The sequence below is a fragment of the Eutrema salsugineum genome, unplaced genomic scaffold (genome assembly GCF_000478725.1).
Source record: "Eutrema salsugineum unplaced genomic scaffold, Eutsalg1_0 scaffold_2, whole genome shotgun sequence".
Classification (NCBI taxonomy): domain Eukaryota; kingdom Viridiplantae; phylum Streptophyta; class Magnoliopsida; order Brassicales; family Brassicaceae; genus Eutrema; species Eutrema salsugineum.
Window position 1 is genome coordinate 15,179,445 of NW_006256829.1, and position 19,754 is coordinate 15,199,198.

General features: G+C 37.0%; 2 protein-coding genes, 1 long non-coding RNA gene and 1 other non-coding gene across 4 annotated transcripts; all 4 read left to right on the forward strand.

Moving 5' to 3' along the window:
* The first annotated feature begins 238 nt into the window (after nt 1-238).
* On the forward strand, nt 239-937 carry LOC18018013 (HVA22-like protein e). The gene is made up of 4 exons (XM_006402008.2): nt 239-285; nt 441-467; nt 564-686; nt 778-937. The coding sequence occupies exons 1-4, from the start codon at nt 239-241 to the stop codon at nt 935-937; spliced, it is 357 nt and encodes a 118-aa protein (XP_006402071.2).
* Nucleotides 938-4,697: 3,760 nt separating this feature from the next.
* Nucleotides 4,698-7,582, forward strand: LOC112086766. Its single transcript, XR_002899622.1, has 8 exons — nt 4,698-4,836; nt 5,206-5,614; nt 5,749-5,823; nt 5,927-6,087; nt 6,201-6,527; nt 6,757-6,874; nt 7,124-7,204; nt 7,363-7,582. It is a non-coding gene; the product is annotated as an uncharacterized LOC112086766 (long non-coding RNA).
* Nucleotides 7,583-8,090: 508 nt separating this feature from the next.
* Nucleotides 8,091-8,163, forward strand: TRNAK-UUU. The gene has a single exon. It is a non-coding gene; the product is annotated as a tRNA-Lys (tRNA).
* A 7,490-nt stretch (nt 8,164-15,653) lies between these two features.
* On the forward strand, nt 15,654-17,218 carry LOC18018015 (HVA22-like protein e). Its single transcript, XM_006402010.2, has 5 exons — nt 15,654-15,790; nt 15,951-15,977; nt 16,056-16,178; nt 16,267-16,399; nt 17,018-17,218. Exons 1-5 carry the CDS (start codon nt 15,744-15,746, stop codon nt 17,036-17,038), a joined length of 351 nt encoding a protein of 116 aa, XP_006402073.1. The 5' UTR covers nt 15,654-15,743; the 3' UTR covers nt 17,039-17,218.
* Nucleotides 17,219-19,754: the final 2,536 nt, after the last annotated feature.

Genomic DNA, 19,754 nt, shown 5'->3' on the forward strand with positions numbered 1-19,754 from the left:
CGATTTCTTTGAAAAGAAAACTAACTTTATCGGTTTGGTATCTAAACTACCAAACCCGATTCGAACCACGTGTTGAACCAAATGTTAAACCGTTTATATGTCTCACACAATTATTATAAATACGATCATCTCTGTTGATCTTCTTCATTTGTGGTCGTGTTGTTTCACTAAAACAAAAGGGCTTCGAAACTTCTCTTTACTTCTTTGATTGGTTTGGATTTGTCCTGTTCATCTTGAAATGACTAAATCATGGACTTTACTCTCTGCTCTTTATCCTATCGTTGGGTATTTATTTGATTTTTCGTATTACTTTCTCTATTTTATATATAGGTTTGATTCTTTTTTTTTTGTTAAAAAAAAATCAAAGGATTTCCATCATTTATATTATTAAACTAACAGTGTGATTTGGTGTTTTGTTTTCTGTTTACGATCATATGCAGGCCCATGATAACGCTACTTTATCCGTTGTAAGTAATTTCCTATTGCTTCTTCTATACCTTTTTGATAAATTTTATTTCAAAAATCTAATTTAATTTCTTTGTATTTATATGATATTGATAAAGATATGCGTCGGTTAGAGCAATTGAGAGCCCATCAAAAGTAGACGACGATCAATGGCTTGCTTATTGGATTCTCTACTCTTTCCTTACTCTCTCGGAACTCATTCTTCAATCTCTCCTAGAGTGGTAACAATAATATCTATGGTTTTTGTGTGTTATGTTTTTGTTATGATAAAAGTATTTAAAAAATGAAAAAAATGTTGAAAATATTATATAGGATCCCGATATGGTACACGGCAAAGCTAGTGTTTGTGGCATGGTTGGTTTTGCCGCAATTCAGAGGAGCTGCTTATTTATACAACAAAGTCTGGAAGGAACAGTTTAGGAAGTTTGGCATCCTCCAACCTAGACTCAATATCAAACCTAAGGTGAATTAACTCATCTTTCACTCTCTTTTCTTCCTTTAATTTCCTATATAGCCTAAGTTTATATCTTACACTCTTAACTAGTTATGTTAAAATATGTTTTGATACCCACGACTACCACGAGCCTAAAAGGCTTGGTATAAAGTTTTTGGCTCGTGATCTGTTTAATGATGTGTAAAACTAAATAGATTCGAAGAGGACTGTCCGGTTTAGGCCTGCTTTTATTACATATATATATTATTACAATAACTAAAATATACAAAAAAATGTCTGTTTGGACCGGTTTAAGCTCAGCGTGATTGAAGTTAAACAGACACATATATAAACCGCCTTAAATAGACATGGCTTAAATGGGCCTCGATAAGCCATATTAACAACACTATTCATAATGCATATCTGTGTGCGGGAAGAGGTTGACCCTTCTGCTAATTGGTTTTTCAGCCTGAAAACAAAATCTGTCATTTTTTGAGTTTTTATAGTCTAATGTCTTTTTTTTTTGCCAATCTGATGGACTATTAAAGTCCAAGGGCTAGTCATTTGGGGTAAAAAATTGTTTTAAATATATATCGAGTCCCCTAGTTTGCGAGCAACAAAAAAAATGGGATTTAATGCTTCAATCAGGGTTAGATCAAATATGATTTAAAACGTGATTAATTGAAAACGAATTTGGTTCATAAAAAATCCCATTTATTTATTTGGGGGTTCAAATTCAAAGAAAAAGCAATTTTTTTTTACAAAGCTAAATAATAGTTATACCAATAAAACTTATTAAAATTATACTATCATGGGAAAATTTTACAAAAAAATACTTAGATGGCTTTCTAGTTTTTAATAAATAGGACTTCTGGTTTTCTTTATTGATAAATAGAAACGCTATTTGTATTCACAGTCGTTTTCTTTTAAAATTTGGTGTTTCGAGTACAGGCAAAATACCAAGCTATCAAAATAGATTGGGGAATACCAGGTAAAAAAGAAAACCAAGAAAATAAAAAAGAAGAAAAAGAAAAAGGAAAAAGAAAAGGAGGAAAGGAGAAAAATAAACAAAAAGAAAATCAAGCAACAAAGAAAAATGGACAAAAAGGATATTGGGCAAAAAAATACTTCTTTTTTATGTATACATAGAGTTCTAAGTTTAAGGTTTCATTTATAAAAAAATATAAAGAAATATCACAAAGATTGAGAAAAAATTAACAAAAAAGAAAGTTTATAAGAGAAACCAATAAATTATCAACATGGTAATAGCACCAAAGTTCTGAGTGTAATATTTTAGAGTAAAAATTTTCGTTTAAATTTCAGTTCAGTATTAATTCAACAGCAAAAGATTAGAAACCTCCCGAAAGTACGACTCTAAGTGCGATTAGGGTTTTTCTTCGCATTTTGCAATTTCACCTCCGAATCATTCGGGTTTTCTTCAATTTCTCGTTTCTTTTTGCTAATTCCAAGTCATGGACCGTGAGCTGTGGCGTGAATTGCAGTAATTGGACTTGGGATCTACTCTTCAACCGTTGCAATTGCAACAGATGTTCGAAGAAGGAATGCTACTGATGACCGATTGAGTCTGGTGGTTTGAGGTCTCAATCTTGCTCAACAAAATCAAAATTTTATGCGAGATACTCTCCCCAGAGCATGGCATCTCCATGATCGAGTTCATGTGCAGCTCAACGATGATGGTACCATCCAATTTTTCTTCAGATCCAAGCATCAATTGCTATCTGGTATAGACAGAGGACCCTGGTCTTTTAAAGATTGGATGGTGGTAATGGATCCCTGGACTCGAAGGCTATATCCTAATTTCCTCCGCACCATCTCTTTCTGGTTTCAAGTCTTTAGTCTATCCAGTGAGTATCGTAATCAAGCGGTGGTGGAAAAAATCGTTAGGCAGATGGGTCAACTTGAAGGGTTAATAATTATAGAGCCTACTCACGATACTCCAGCAGAGGTATGGGTTCGACTGAAGTTTGATGCGTATGAGCCTCTGTCTTTTGTCCGCTACGTTCAACTTGAAGAAGTAGGACCCCCGGTGTTACTTCGTTTTCAATACGAAAGACTTAAAAAGTTATGTATCACTTGTGGGAGGCTTACTCATGAAGACCTTGTTTGTCCATGGGCGAATCAAATGAACCCGATATTGCTTCCTAATTCTGTGGAAGAGCAGCATCAAATCGATGAACAACCACACATTGAACAGAAGCAGGTTGAGCAAAATCAAGACTTAATTGAATATGATGCTCCTCTCGAAGAAGTTCATGCTGAAGAGTATATGCAAGATGTTCAACCTTCTTCTACCCGCTTTGGTCAACCTGGTGCTGTAGTTGAAGCAGGTGGATCTTCTGGTCATAATGCGGGTTATAAAAGAAAGGTTAAAGACACTCTTCAAGACGAAAGTAGTCCTTCTCATCGTCAACGTATCTTGGAAAATAATGCTAATGAAGGCTCGGTGGTTGCCGTAAAACCACCACAGGCGCCATGAAGATACTTCATTGGAATTATCAGGGACTGGGGAACATGATATCAGGAGAACTCACCAGTCTGATATCATGTTCCTCATTGAAACGAAGAATGGATGTAAGATATTAGAAGACCTGTGTAAAGATCTTAACTACAAGCATAGTTTCATTTTGGCGGCTAATGGGAGTAGTAGAGGCTTAGCTATCTTTTGGGATGATAAGGTGAAGATAGATTTTCTAGGATCTCCCACTCTCAATAAAACTGATATGTATATATCTGATGATGTAAAATACTTTGTAATGTCATATATCTATGGAAGCCCTGTTCAAAAGTATCGAAATGCTCTATAGAATACTATGACTGCTATGGCTGAAATAGGTGCTTCCACGACCAAGCCCTGGTTATTTTTTGGAGATCTGAATGATATCAAGTCCAACGAAGAAAAGCAAAGAGGTCCTCTCAGGTCAGAATATTTGTTTGCTACTTTTAGAAGAATGATATCTGCTTGTGGATTGCAGGAAGTTAAGATGGTAGGAGGAATTTTCACGTGGACTGACATACATATGATGTCAAAACCAAGATTGATCGAGCAATGGTAACATGTGATTGGTTTGATATGTTTCCAAAGGCATATGTCCAGCTCTTACCCTGGATAGGCTCAGATCATCGGCCTTTATTGCTGCATACGGATCCAGGTAAATGGAAACATTATGGCTTTTTTAAATATGATAATCGATGGAGAACTAATGCTGCAGTACAACAAGTTGTTCGAGATTCCTGGAGCCAATATTGTAGTCTTATACCTCCATGGAAATTTAGCAAGGCTCTTGGTTATTGCAGGCATGCTTTAGCCGATTGGAAGCATCAAAATAAACAAAACTCTCAAAAGAATATCTACGAGCTTAAGCAAAAACTCCATGAAGCGTAGGACTCTCCTAACTTAGATTACTCTTTTATTGGAGAACTAAAATTAAGAGAAAAGAGGAGAGGTCCATCGCATTTTTTTGACTTTGTAAAAATAAGGGTTGTAATCTAAGCTTCATAATGAGTATTTAGGTTAGAAAAGGAATTTTGGAAGACTAAGAGTCGAATACAATGGCTTCAGGCAGGTGATCGTAACACAAAGTTCTACCATGCCAAAACAAAGCAAAGAAGAAGCTACAATAGAATAGTCTCTATTAGGGACGACGATGGTATCAATCATATAGAACAGAAGGAGATCCATAATGCAGCAGTTAAGTATTTTCAGAATATTTTTAAATCATCTTATTGTTAAATTTCTTCTAAACTCTTGGAAGGTATTCCCACTACCATTATGGAAGATATTAACCACTACCTTACCAGGCCTGTTACAGAAGAAGAGATCAAAAAGATTGTGTTCTCCATAAATCAGGAGAAAGCCCCTAGTCCAGATGGTCTAAATGCCAGTTTCTTCAGATATCACTGGACAACTCTTAAGACAGGTATCCTCAACTATGTGAGATTATTCTTTGAGCAAGGGTACTTAGAACCAGAAATGAATCATACCCACGTGTGTCTAGTCCCTAAAGTTGAATCTCCCACATCAATGAAAGATTATAGGCCGATTAGTCTATGTAATGTAGCCTATAAAATTATATCCAAATTGTTAGCTGAAAGACTGAAACCTTGGTTACATCAAAGCATCTCTGAAAACCAATCGGCCTTTATTCCAGAAAGGCTAATAACGGATAATGTCCTTGTTTTCCATGAGCTTCTCCATTCTCTTCATACGAAGAAATTGACTAACAAATTTTTGGCTGTTAAATTGGATATATCTAAAGCCTTTGATAAAGTTGAATGGCCTTTTTTAGATACATTTATGGAGAAAATGGGATTCTGCGCTACATGGAGGAGATGGATCATGACCTGCGTGACATCAGTTACCTATTCTGTTCTCATCAATGGATGTCCAACCAAGAAAATTTATCCTCAACGGGACATCCGTCAAGGTGATCCTATATCCCCATCACTTTATCTTATTTGTACTGAAGGATTATCTCGTCTCTTACAAACAATACACTGCAAAAGGAAAAATTCATGGTTTTAAGGCTTCCAGAAATGGACCACAAATTTCTCATTTATTGTTTGTCGATGACTCATTATTATTTTGCAAAGCAAGTGTGAAAGAGAGTCAATCCCTACTAGAAGTACTTAAAACCTATCAATTAGCCTTGGGCCAGGAGATTAATTATCTGAAGTCGGCCATCACAATTAATAAAGGTATTCCTCTTTCTTTAAAATCCTCCATTATTCAGACAATGAATATTCATAAAATTGGAGGATTAGGACGTTATCTTGGCCTCCCTGAACAAGTAGGTCGAAATAGATATGATTCATTTTCATATCTTGTTCAGAGAATGCAACATAAGGTGGGCAACTGGTATACAAAGTTTTCATCTCAGGCTGCAAAAGAGGTCTTAATTAAAGTTGTATGTATTGCTTTTCCTACCTATACGATGTCTTGTTTCATGTTACCGATGAAGCTTATCAATAAGTTACAATCTCATATCACACAATTTTGGTGGTCATTAGATATTAATAAGAGGAAGATCCCTTGGGTATCATGGAACAAGATTACAAAAGCCAAAGATCAAGGAGGTTTAGGAATCAGAGATCTGAGAGATTTCAATAGAGCTTTACTTGCAAAGCAAGGGTGGCGACTTATGAGATTTCCAAATTCCCTCTTTTCTAAGGTATGTAAAGCAAAAATACTTTCAGAAGACCTCTTTTTTAGAAGCTAGGTGTAATCGATACTCGAATTATGCCTGGAAAAGTATTTTTAAAACTCAAGATTTATTGAAAACAGGAAGCAGATGGAGAATTGGAAATGGAAAATCTGTCAAAGTTTGGAATGACAATTGGCTGCCTACTAATCCCTCAAGGCCAGCACAAGGGCCTGGATCGCAAATACAACCAAACCTGACAGTTTCAGATTTGCTTATTCCAGGAACGGGGGAATGGAACCAGCTCTTACTCACGCAATATATCAGGAACGAAGATATTCCCCTAATACAACAACTTCAACCGAGTTCAACCAATATAAGTGATCATTTAGCCTGGGTATTTACAAGTAATGATGATTATTCAGTCAAGTCGGGATATTATGTGCAAACAATTTATCAGAATCAACAAGGTGAGGATAATGGGCATAATTCTTCAGTTAATCATCAGTTTTCTCCAATTTTTAAATCTATATGGAAACTAAGAATACCGCCCAAATTGAAGATGTTCTGGTGGAGAATTGCACATAATAGTCTTTCTGTTGCTAATACTTTGAATATAAGAGGCTGTAACATTGATCCGAAATATCCTCTTTATGGAGATGCAGAGGAGACCGTTAATCACATTATGTTTCAATGCAGACTTGCAAAAGAAATATGGGAATTAGCTCCTCTTTATGCTCCATCTAGCTCAATGCTTCAGGACCAGAAGTTGACTCAAAATCTCCTTATGTTGATCAATCTGTCCCAGTAAATAAAGGTATTATTCCTTTATTTCCTTTTCTGGGTTAACGAATATAGAAAATTAGGAATAGCTTAATCTTTCAGAATAAAAGACACCTTATTCCACAGATTATCAATAAGTCACTCATTGATAAAAAAGATATGGGAGGAATCACAGAATTGGAATGAGGATGTTATTTCACAACCTAGTTTACCAGCAAACAGAATAGATCATTATAGTGTCTCGGAAATGTTCAGGAACTAAGGAAATATTGCTGTATTGTAGATGCCTCATGGAAATCTTCGGACACTAGAGCTGGTATAGGTTGGAGTCTATATAACCCGAGAGGACGTAATATTCTCATGGGTAAGTCTTCTATTGCTCCTACAACCACACCAAAAGAAGCCGAAGCTGTTGCACTCTTAATGACCGTAAAAGAGCTTCAGAAACTATTGTATGAAAATGTGGTAATTTTAGGAGATTGTAAGACCTTGTTTGATGATCTTAATTCTCTTATTGACCAGCAAGCTCACTGTGGGAGGTGGATCAACTCTTCAATAGCTACTCAGGTTAAGGATATAATTAATCTTCTAAGGCATTCAGGGCAGATGTCATTTAAACATGTTAAATGCTCTGTTGTATCAGAAGTAGATAGAGTAGCTAAAATGACTCGGGAGAAAGGTTCTCGTTATGTTGTTTCTTGGACTATCTTGTAATGTTTTCGATTGTTCATAATATAAGTTGACGACAAAAAAAAAATTTCAACAGCAGAGAGGAGCGAATGGGTTTTCTTGGACACACACAAAACAAGTTATATTCAATTAAAACAGGTTACATGCTGGCTAATCAAATGAAGGAAGATGAGGATCATTAATAGATCGAGATTCGAGTATCACTCCTCTAAAAAGGAAAATTTATATTCCAAAAACTTAGAGAAAATACAAACACTTTTCGTGGCAACCCATTAATTCAGGATTTATCCCACTATGTAGTTGACTTGCTGTAGACAGTCTTCTGTATGTCGTGGTGTGTACAAGGCCAGATATCAGCTATGCAATTGTGAGTCGATTTCTAGCCAATCCAGACTGTAAATGGATCCTCCACTATTTACGTAAAAGTTGTCTACTGGAGCCTCGTAACATGTTGGCGAATAGCTTCTAACTGAGGGTTCGATCAGCATCAACTAGTTAATGCTTGTTGAGACCTCTTCTCTTTTCCGCACCAATCTTAATTGACTACTACATCTATATTTGCGTGTATAGCTCAGTTGGTAAAGCATTGGGCTTTTAACCTAATGGTCGCAGGTTCAAGTCCTGCTATACTGATGTGATCCTGGTAAGGATCAAGTCCTATTATACTGATGTGATCCTGGTAAGGATCATGTCCTTGATCGACACTCTAATGACTGGAAACGAAAGAGATAGGCCTTGCAATCAAACAAGGTTTGAATCAAGGGATGAGGAAGTGAATGGACACACACAAGCGTTGCGGAAGACTCTTGATACACCGGCTTGAATCTCCTAAGTGATATGACACACACAAAGTTGATTCAAATTGTTTGATGGATATAACACACCAGAAACATGATCTCATTTTTTGAAAAGAGTTTGAGAATAAAAGATAAGATGGTTTGATACAAAGAATTACTAGAGAATATAAAGAAGAAAGAAAGAAGAGATGAGTATGGCAAACATTAAACACATCTCGGAAAAAGAAAAAAACACGCAAGTTGGCAAGTTTGAATTTTATTTAGACGCTCCTCTTGTTTGGCACAGCTTGGGCATAAGGCTTTGTGGACTTAGGCGAGTTAGAGATCCATTCTTGCCTCATTAAAAACCTATCTCAAGAAAATCTATTGGGACAAAACTTGAGATAGGGAAAAAGAGTACAAGCCTGGATCTCAAGCCCACTTAGCCGTCTTGGACTTGGATCAGAATCAGTGTGCTTGTGATCATCTCTTTTCCCTCTTGAATCGGGTCAAGACCTTTGATGATAGCTCTAATGGTTTGCTTAAGCTTCTTACTCTTTGATCGAGTCATTGGGCCGCTTGGAACAACTAAATCATCTTCTTGATCAGCTATTAGTTCCTCAGCTACTTGCTCTCCATCTTCTAGTTCCAGCTCCAAGTTTCTATTGCTTTCCAGAATCACATCATCCCCTTCTTCTTGAAAAAGATTTGATCTCAAATCTGGATCATCTGCACAAAAAGGAACAAGATCAGAAACATTGAAACTAGGACTGATGTTATACTTACCTTGGAGATCAAGTTGATAAGCGTTGTTATGAATCTTCTTTGTGATCTTGAATGGACCATCAACCCTCGGCATAAGCTTAGATCTCCTTTCGGCTCGGAATCTTTCTTTCCTTAGGTAAACCCAGACTTGATCACCAACATCAAAGATCATCTCTCGCCGTTTCTTGTTGGCTTGTTCAACATAGAGCTTAGTCTTTTCCTCTATATTTTTCTTGGCTTTCTCATGGATCTGTTTTACTAACTCAGCTTTCTTATGTCCATCAAGGCTAGATCTTTCACTCAAAGGAATGGGAGTTAGATCCAGACGGGATATAGGATAAGAGTCATAAACAATCTCAAATGGGGAAAACTTAGAAGCCGTATGTATCGAATGATTATATGTGAATTCAACATAAGGCAAACATTCTTCCCATAACTAATGCACGCAGTAAAGTGGACAGAGTTCTATTGACTACTTCAGTTTACCCATCAGTTTGTGGATGACATATAGTAGAGAACAGAAGCTTAGTTCCTAGTTTAGACCATAATTTTTTCCAAAAATAACTAAGAAACTTAGTATCACGATCAGAAACAATGGTTCTAGGCATGCCATGTAAACGAATTACTTCTTTGAAGAACAATTTAGCTACATGAGATGCATCATCTGTCTTATTACATGCAATGAAATGAGCCATCTTTCAAAATCAATCCACAACAACGAATATGAAATCTTTTCCTGTTTTAGTCCTAGGCAAACCAAGCATGAAGTCCATATAGATTTCAACCCAATGAGAAGGAATAGGTAAAGGAGAGTACAAATCATGGGGCTTAACCTTAGACTTAGCCTGTTTACAAGTTGCACATCTCTCACAGATTCTCTTCACATCTCTCTTCATGTGCGGCCACTAAAAGTGATCCTGCATCACTTCTAAAGTCTTGGTAATACCAAAGTGACCCATAAGACCTCCTCCGTGAGCTTCCCTGACTAAAAGATCTCGGATAGAACAATTAGGGATGCATAAACGGTTATCATAGAAAAGAAAACCATCTTGCCTAAAGTATTGATCTTTAGCAAACTTTTCACAAGACTGGTATTTCTCTCCAAAGTCGGAGTCAGATTCATATAAGTGTTTGAGTTGCTCAAATCCTATAAGCTTAGCATCAAGAGTAGAGATCAAGGCATACCTCCGAGACAATGCATCGGCAACTACATTGTCTTTACCTTGTTTGTACTTGATCACATATGGGAATATCTCTATGAACTCTACCCACCTTGCGTGTCTCTTGTTGAGCTTATGTTGTCCTTTTAATTGCTTAAGAGATTCATGGTCCGTATGTATAACAAACTCCTTAGGCCAGAGATAGTGTTGCCATGTTTGTAGGGCTCAGACCAATGCATATAGTTCCTTGTCATATGTGGGATAGTTGAGTGTGGCGCCTCCGAGTTTCTCACTAAATAATGCAATGGGCTTCCTGTCCTGCATCAAAACAGCACCAATACCTATTCCAGAGGCATCACATTTAATTTCAAAGGTTTTAAGGAAATCAGGAAGAACTAAGAGGGGAGTGTTAGTTAGCTTATCCTAAAGTCTGGAATGCCTCCTCTTGTGCTTGTTCCCACTTGAAACCAACTTCTTTTTTGATGATTTCGGTGAGTGGAGCAGCGATAGTGCTAAAGTCGTTCGCAAATCTTCTATAAAACACGGCTAAACCGTGAAAACTTCTCACCTCATTCACGGTTTTATGACTTGTCCATTCTTTGATTGCCTTCACCTTCTCTTCGTCGACTTTGATTCTATCTGCGCTTACAAAGCCTAACAACACCTGGTTATCTGTATAGAATGTGCATTTTTTAAGATTGGCATACAGTTTCTCCTTCCTAAGCACATCTAAGACAGATTTCAAATGCAAAATGTGGTCACTTAGACTCTTACTATAGACCAATATGTCATCAAAGTAAACGACCACAAACACACCTATAAATGTCCTAAGAACATGATTCATTAGTCTCATAAAGGTGCTAGGTGCATTTGTCAAGCCAAAAGGCATGACTAACCATTCGTATAGGCCGTGTTTAGTCTTAAAAGCGGTTTTCCACTCATCTCCTTCTTTCATCCTAATTTGGTGATATCCATTTTTGAGATCTATCTTAGAAAATATGCTAGACCCATGCAGTTCATCTAACATGTCATCTAATCTAGGAATTAGATGCCTATACCTAACCGTTATGTTGTTAATTGCTCGGCAATCAACAAAAATGCGCCAGCTTCCATCTTTTTTCGCACAAGTAACACCGGCACGGCACAAGGGCTCATACTCTCTCTGATATTGCCTTTCTCCATGAGCTCATTCATCTGTCTTTGCAGCTCCTTAGTTTCCACCGGATTGGTTCTATAGGAAGGTCGGTTAGGTAAAGAGGCTCCGACAATGAAATCTATCTGATGCTCAATACCTCTAATCGGTGGTAACTCTTTGGGATTATCCTCAGGGAATACATCTTTGTAAGCCTGCAAAAGATCAGTCAATTCATTCGGTAGCACCGGTGTAATGTTAGTATACTAGCAAGTGATTCCTTTAAAACGAACAATAAGACCGGTTGCTTGGATATCAAGGCTCTAGCAACATCACCAGCTTTTTAGAAGAAGTTTGATGGTTGTTGAGGATATCTCCTTCTGTTTGAGTTTAAGTTGATCCTTGTAAACTTCTTGAGGTGTTAAAGGGATCAGAGTAGTTTTCATGCCATTAAAAACAAAAGAGTGTTTATTAGTAAACCCATCAGGTATTGCCCTCCTATCAGATTGCCATGGTCGGCCAAAAAAGATATGTCTAGCCTCCATAGGCAACACGTCACAAAGTATTTCATCTTCATATCGGCCAATGGTTATAGAGACTGAGACTTGGCTGTTCACTTTTAATTCACCACTCTCATTAAGCCATTGAAGCTTATAAGGCTTCGGGTGCTTCTTGACATTCAACCCCAGCTTCTTTACCATAGCTTCACTCGAAACATTAGTACAGCTACCCCCCATCAATGATAAGACTACACACTTTTCCTTGAACAAGACACCGAGTGTGGAATAGATTCTCTCTTTGTTCATGCTCTTCAGTCTTTGATTGAACGCTTAAATATCTTCTAGCAACTAACAAAGATCCTTGAGCCGGCATCTCCTCATACTCGGTCATGGGTTCAGGTTCTGATCCTTCCTCTTCAGATTCAATATCTCCATTATCCCTTAGAACCATGACTCTTTTGTTGGAGCACTCATTGGCGTAATGACCTCGGCCTTGGCACTTAAAGCACTTGGCATCTCTGGCATGGCTTGTGGATGCTTCGGTTTTGCCTTTGATGTCTGGTTGAGACACATAGGGTTTTGTCTCAGGTCTTGGTAACGCAAGCTGATTTCCTTCTCTTTGGTACGAGTTTGGCTTTTCCTCCTTCTGATAACTTGGTCTAGAAGTTGTAGAAACATCTTCATAACTTGGATTTGTCACAGGTTTCCTCTTGAGTTGCTGTTCAATAAGAATTGCCTTATGCAACATTTCCTCAATCTCCACATAATGCTGCATCTCAAGTTGGTCTTGTATATCTCGGTTTAGCCCTCCTAGGAATCTTGACATTGTGGCTTCTCTATCCTCAGTAATATCAGCTCTCAGCATAAGGGTTTCCATCTCTTGGTACTACTCTTCAACAGATCGATTGCCTTGAATAAGCCATTGGATCTTTTGATGCAACTCCCTATGATAATGGCTCTGCAAAAATATCTTCCTCATAATAGTTTTCATCTCTTGCCAAATCTATATAGGGTATTCTCTATTTCTTCTACTAAAAGTAACCAACTGATCCCACCAGCTTAAGGCATAGTCGTAGAATTCAGTAGCCGCGACCCTTACTCTATTGATCTTGGTGTAATGTCGGCAGTTAAAGAGTAATTCGATCTTCTTTTCCCACTCTAGGTAAGCGTCGAGATCATTTTTGCCATGAAATGAAGGGATTCATAGTTTGATTCCACCAAAATTGTCTTGGAGAGGTATAGGCTCTTCTCTGGTTTGTCTTTGGCGTCGATGATGACTTCTGGAAAAACTACTATCTCAGCTGTAATATGCTTCAGACGCATCATCTCTCGGTGGTCTAAGTTGTTCTCTGGTTCTCTCAGAGGATTGCACATGGTTCCTTCTCCTTGTTTCTCTATCGGTTTTCGCATCTGATTGTTGCTGCATCTCTTGTTCAAACAACTCAAACTGAGCAGCCATCTGTTCTTTCATCTTTGTGGTCATGGCCTCCATCAGAAGCTTGTTGTCTCGCTGTTGACTGGTTTCTTCTTCTTCTGTCATGTTTTCCTGAAATCAGAACACAAGCAAAGATCACTAGCTATCGGTTCTGTTGATGATGACTATTCGTGATCCACACAGAATCTTAATAGTCACTTTAAGTACTTAGAGAACAGATCGGTGAAGGAAATTGAAAAGACAAATCAAAACTGATGCAAATATGAAATTATCAGTCAGTTTATAGCACAGAACAGTTCGATCTATATGTCTAGTGATGTAAACAAGTGATTACTCAATGGATCTAACAAAAGTGATCATAAAACGCGGTTGTAATGAAGTTTATAGTTTTCCTTTAATCAATATGATGATTAAAACAGAAAGAAAAATCAGATATGAATCGACACAACCTGGTACTCGACGATCCAGTGATTAGAATGGTGCTCTGATACCACTTGATGTGATCCTGGTAATGATATGCCCTTGATCGACACTCTAATGACTGGAAACGAAAGAGATAGGCCTTGCAATCAAACAAAGATTGAATCAAGGGATGGGGAAGTGAATGGACACACACAAGAGTTGTGGAAGACTCTTGATACGCCGGCTTAAATCTCCTAAGTGATATGACACATACAAAGTTGATTCAAGTTGTTTGATGGATATAACACACCAGCAAACACGATCTTATTCTTTGAAAAGAGTTTGAGAATAAAAGATAAGATGGTTTGATACAAAGAATTAAAAGATAATATAAAGAAGAAAGAAAGAAGAGATGAGTCTGGCAAACATTAAACACATCTCGGAAATAAACAAAACACAAGCTGGCATGTTTGAATTTGATTTAGACGCTCCTCTTGTTCGGCACAGCTTAGACTTAAGGCTTTGTGGACTTAGGCGAATTAGAAATCCATTTTTGCCTCATTATAAACTTATCTCAAGAAAACCCAATTGGACAAAACTTGAGATAGGGAAAAAAGAGTACAAGCCTGAATCTCAAGCCCACTTAGCCGTTTTAGACTTGGATCACAATCAGTGTGCTTATGATCAGCTCCTTTCCCTCTTGAATCAGGTGAAGACCTTTGATGATAGCTCTAATGGTTTGCTTAAGCTTCTTACTCTTTGATCAAGTTATTGGGCCGCTTGGAACAATTAAAGCATCTTCTTGATCAGCTACTAGTTCCTCAGCTACTTGCTCTCCAACTCCAAGTTTCTATTGCTTTCCAGAATCACATCATATACCCATCTTTCTTTAGATATTATAGTACCATTTGCAATCAAATAATGACAAAAATTTGAATGATAAAGAGATATCATCACAAGATATTTTACAACATACCACCTCTAAAGCAAACCCCCCCCCCCCTTACCCTACATAACCATGATATCAAATGGTTACAACTTGGGCCGAGTGAGCGTCAGTGGAGATGGTATAGTTATTAGGATGGAAGACAGTTAACGATTCTTCGGTTATTTAGCTAAAGATCTGGTATTGTTTCCTCTCCATGCTGAATTCAACACACTTTTATGGGCCATCAGAGCTGTATTTCACTTTGGATGCATGTCAATGAATTTTTAAACCGAAGATGAAGAAGAGTGGCATGTCTTGGCTTTGAAACTTGATAAAAAAAAATTCATGCATGCTTCATTCTTCATAATTTCTCTATATCTTTTATTTCTCGCGTTACGATGTCCGATTGCCTTATAAAAAAATATGTACTGTTTTTTTTTTCTATGTAAATGCTTTGATTTCGAGCTACTTGATCTCCAAAAATAAAATTTTTGAATCAACATAATAATATAAAGTATTTTGCTTTAAAATATATATTAAATGTCGATATAGATAATATAGATTAGACATTCATGCCACATTTATACACTAGTTATTTAAATAATTGAGTAGTAAACTATTTTTATAAATAGTTAATGACAATTAAGTCGTAGGAAAGCATGGAAAATCACAATAAAGAGAATCTACCGACATATGGCCTCTATTGGCCGGTGCCATGTCGGACACGCGCAAGTTAGAATCCGATACTTATCTATCTATTTACCCCCACGTAGCCGGTATATTGTTATAATCATGCAAAGTAAACCCACGCAAACCAATCCATAAACGTCTGTCTTACCGTACCAAATACACGTGTGTATACGATTACTTTGAAAAGAAATCGAATTTCATCGGTTTGGTATCAAAACTAACAAAATCAATTGTCCCGATTCGAACCATGTGTTGAACCAAAATGTGTTAAACCGTTTTAATGTCTTAGACACTAATATAAATAAGAAGATCTTTGTTGATATTCTTTTATCTCTGGTCGTGTTGTTTCATTAAAACAAAAGAGCTTCGAAACTTCTCTTTACTTCTTCCTTTCATTGGTTTGGATTTGTTGTCTTCATCTTAATATGACTAAATTATGGACTCTCCTCTCTGCTCTGCATTCCATCGCTGGGTATTTCTTTGATTTTTTTTCGTGTTATTTTCTCTATATAAATATATATATATATATATCCTACAAATTTTCTGATAAAAACTAAATTCAAGAATTAACATTTTTTATTAAAATAACAGTGTGATTTCTTGTTTTGTTTCCTGTTTATGACAATATGCAGGCCTGTGGTAATGCTGCTTTATCCTTTGTAAGTAATTTCCTATTGCTTCTTCTATACATTTTGATTGGTTTTATTTTGAAGATTTAACTTAGTTTATTGGTAAAGATATGCGTCGGTGATAGCAATAGAGAGCCCATCAAAAGTGGATGATGAGCAATGGCTTGCTTATTGGATAATCTACTCTTTCCTTACCCTCACAGAACTCATCCTTCAATCTCTGCTAGAGTGGTAACAATAAATCATGTTTTGTTTTGTCAAATTTGTTTTTATGATAATAGTAATAAAAAGATGGAAATAATATTGAAAATATATATAGGATACCGATATGGTACTCGGCAAAGCTAGTGTTTGTGGCATGGTTGGTTTTGCCGCAATTCAGAGGAGCTGCTTTTATATACAATAAAGTCTTGAGGGAACAGTTTAAGAAGTATGGCATCCTCAAACCTAAGGTCAATTATTTCATCTTTTACCTTAATTTTCTCTTCCTTTCATTTCTTTATAAACTATCTTAAAACCATAAAACATATCGACTTGATTGGAAATTTTTATGGTAGATATGAAAATATTTGTGCCGGACCAACCTTGTCTTGAACATGTTGGCCTGCATGAAACCGAGCTTTCATCTTACAACCAAAGTTTTCTTATTTTCTTATCCACTAGTTTTTGTTAGTCAAAACTTTTTACCAAACGGATAGACTATGTAATTTCCAGAGGTTAATTCACCTTGTTTGTGAGCCAAAATCATAACCGGTTTTAAATGCTTAAATCAAGGTCAAAAGAAAAAATGAATTGGATTTAAAACATCATTGATTAAAAAAGAATTTGTTTCAAATGGGGCGGAGCAATCCATCACACCAATCCTAATTCTATTATTTTTCTTCAGATTCAAAGAAAAAACACCAATATTTAGCAAAAAGAAAAATAATAACAACAAATTAATTGTTAGTTTATTATTATATCAATGGTTTGTCTACTTTGGTAATAAATGGGACTTTTGATTTTCCTAAATAATAAATAGAAACACTATTGTATTCACGGTCATTGAAACTTTTGTATGTGGAGTACAGGTACAACTTCAGGCTGAGTGATGCGTCAAAAAGAGAAGGGGACATAAAGAGGCTTTACTGTTGGTGCCTTCAATTTCTAATCTTTGATGCTTTTTCTTTTTGTCTTCTTTTTTTTTTTTTTTTAGTTTACGGAAATATGTGTTTACAAGTGGACGGTTAATTAATTATCATTTCGTTTATTATAAGTCTTATGCCTGAAAGGCTGAAACTATATATGTGGAAATAAATTTAATAACGTCAAAATATTATAATTATCAGTCAAAATAGTTATATGCTCAATTTATTTCTTCTTAAACTCGTCATACTTATCACACTAATGTGCATTTCAAACTCATCATGATTAATACACAATTATACAACTCATTCTCAGTATTATCAAATAACAACACCACCTATACATCAAACAAAGTGAACCCAAAACTTAGTTATGTGTATGTGACTTAGCGGTTCGACTTCGACCCAAGGAGTTATGAGAATTTCCGAGATCTTTCTTTTTATAAAAGGTTTCATTTCAAGTAATCACTACACCTAACACCATACAGTTTGTATGATATTCCCAAAAATTGCCTAAAACTTGATTTTGGGGTTTACCATTAGGAGAAAAATCTAAGGATTCTATTCTTCAAATTATGACTATTCCAGAATTTGAAAAGTTTAAACCCGTTCTTTACGTCTATAGGTCTAATTCCATAAAACGCTATTCTGCAACTATTCAAAATATTTGTTTTCGCTAAATGAGAAATATCATAAAAAAAAACAGTGTAAATTTTACATGAATATTTAACCTACAAATTGGTCTTATGTTATTGTTGGAGGTAAAAACCGCACTCCCAGTTTTCTCCGGTACAAATCAAAATCAGCACGAATTAAACCCAATTTATAAAAGAATCGTACCAGGAAAATTGGGCCGAGCAAGTTCTTGAGCCAGACATAGCCCGATAAACCGAAGTTGGTCGACTTCTGCGCCAAGTGGAAAATCCGCTTAAGTTTCTCCACACCAAGGTACCCGCAAGGAAACGGGCAAGCCAAAGCCACAAACAAAACCATTATCGATGGTCTGAAAAAGCGACTCGATACGGCTAAGGAAACGTCGGCGGACGAACTCGACGGCGTCTTATGGTCTCACCGAACTACGCCACAACGTTCTACCGGTCAATCACCTTTCTTTCTCGCGTACGGTACGCTATGTGTCCGGTCGAACTCCACGTTTCTAGTATTTGTCGAACTATGCTCACTCAGCAGTCTGACGTGAACAAAGACATGATGCTCGACACAATTGACTTAGTCGAAGAACACCGCGAACGAGCGTTACTCAGGATACAAAACTACCAACAATTGGCAGCTCGTTACTACAACAAAAAGGTTAATGGCTGTCACTTCGAAGATGGCGATCTCGTACTTCGCAAAGTGTACCAGAACACTGAAGAAAAGAATGATGGAAAACTCGGTGCGAACTGGGAAGGACCATATCAAGTTATGAAAATCGTTAAACCCGGCGTTTATCAACTTATGAAGCTCGACAGAACCCCGATCCCGAGATCCTGGAACTCAATGCATCTTAAACGATACTACTACTAGATCGTTATCCTTCAAAAAAAAAAAAAAAAGCTTCCAAACTACTTAGTTCGGAGAGAATACCCTTTGTACTTAGAACTACGAATGGCTTGATCCCTTTAAAGGGTACGTAGGCAGCTCGTTACCGAGTCCAGCTATAACATAAATAAAATTTTATTAATCAAAGACGTCTAAGTTTTAGTTCGATACTCGCGAGATACCGAACTCTTACTTTACCAACATCGACTTCCTGGCCAGTTGTTCGATAGCATTCCACAGAATGCAAAACTAAAAAACCGAGATCCATCTTGCTAACACACACATGGTGCTGTGGTAAACTCCACACTATAAAGTCGGGGCCAGTCCCGCATTAAAAATTCTAAGTCACCAAGAACAATAAGCCGAGCCCATCTCGCACACTTAGGTTCAACTTAGAAAATCTTGAGCTCGTATCGTGTGTTTACAAGAGTTCGATCAAACTCACTCTTCCAGTACAATACGACTCGCTTGGGTTCCCTAGGCCGAGCTCAAATGCTTGCACCCTAAGCCGAATTCCTCAGATTCGCACCATAAGCCAAGTTCTCAACACTTGGCACATATAAGCTGAGTTAACGCAACTCGCTACCAAAAAATAAAACTACGTTCGAACCAAAGTGCCGATCTATTACTTAGAAAATTTCTCAAGAAAAAAAAAAGTGCGAAGATATTCAAAGCGGAATAATTAAGACGATATTAAAAACCTTCCGAAAGGAAAATAAGTTCAAAACATAAAAACCCACCAAGGGTTCGAAAACGAAAAAAGTATCACAAAAAAAAACATATAAAATTGCCCATTGAAGGGCAATTGAGTTCGATTCAGAGAAAAAGAAACATAAATAGACTAGATAGTCTTCGAAACAGCAGTTTGAACTGCGTCGAGCATATCTTCGTTTGAGCCGAACTGCTCACCCCTTGCTTGATCTTGCCCCTCAATAAGGTTATCAGCTGGAGCCTTCTTGCCGTCTTCTGGAAGCGGCGACATTCGCTTGTCCTCTTCGGTAAGGACGTATGCTTCAAAAGAATGGAATTCCTTCAGCGTTGCTGCGTGTTTCGCTTCCAGCTCGACCACCATCTCGGGGGATAACTCATACAAACCTTTGTTCTTCAGCTTTTTGATAAATCCGAGAACTCCGGTAAGTTGGTT

Coding starts and splice junctions, on each gene's coding strand:
- LOC18018015 (XM_006402010.2), top strand. CDS start 15,744: ATGACTAAATTATGGACTCTCCTCTCTGCTCTGCATTCCATCGCTGG. Junction 15,978..16,055: donor GTAATGCTGCTTTATCCTTT/GTAAGTAATTTC, acceptor TTATTGGTAAAG/ATATGCGTCGGTGATAGCAA. Junction 16,179..16,266: donor CTTCAATCTCTGCTAGAGTG/GTAACAATAAAT, acceptor AAATATATATAG/GATACCGATATGGTACTCGG.
- LOC18018013 (XM_006402008.2), top strand. CDS start 239: ATGACTAAATCATGGACTTTACTCTCTGCTCTTTATCCTATCGTTGG. Junction 286..440: donor GCTCTTTATCCTATCGTTGG/GTATTTATTTGA, acceptor GATCATATGCAG/GCCCATGATAACGCTACTTT. Junction 468..563: donor ATAACGCTACTTTATCCGTT/GTAAGTAATTTC, acceptor ATATTGATAAAG/ATATGCGTCGGTTAGAGCAA.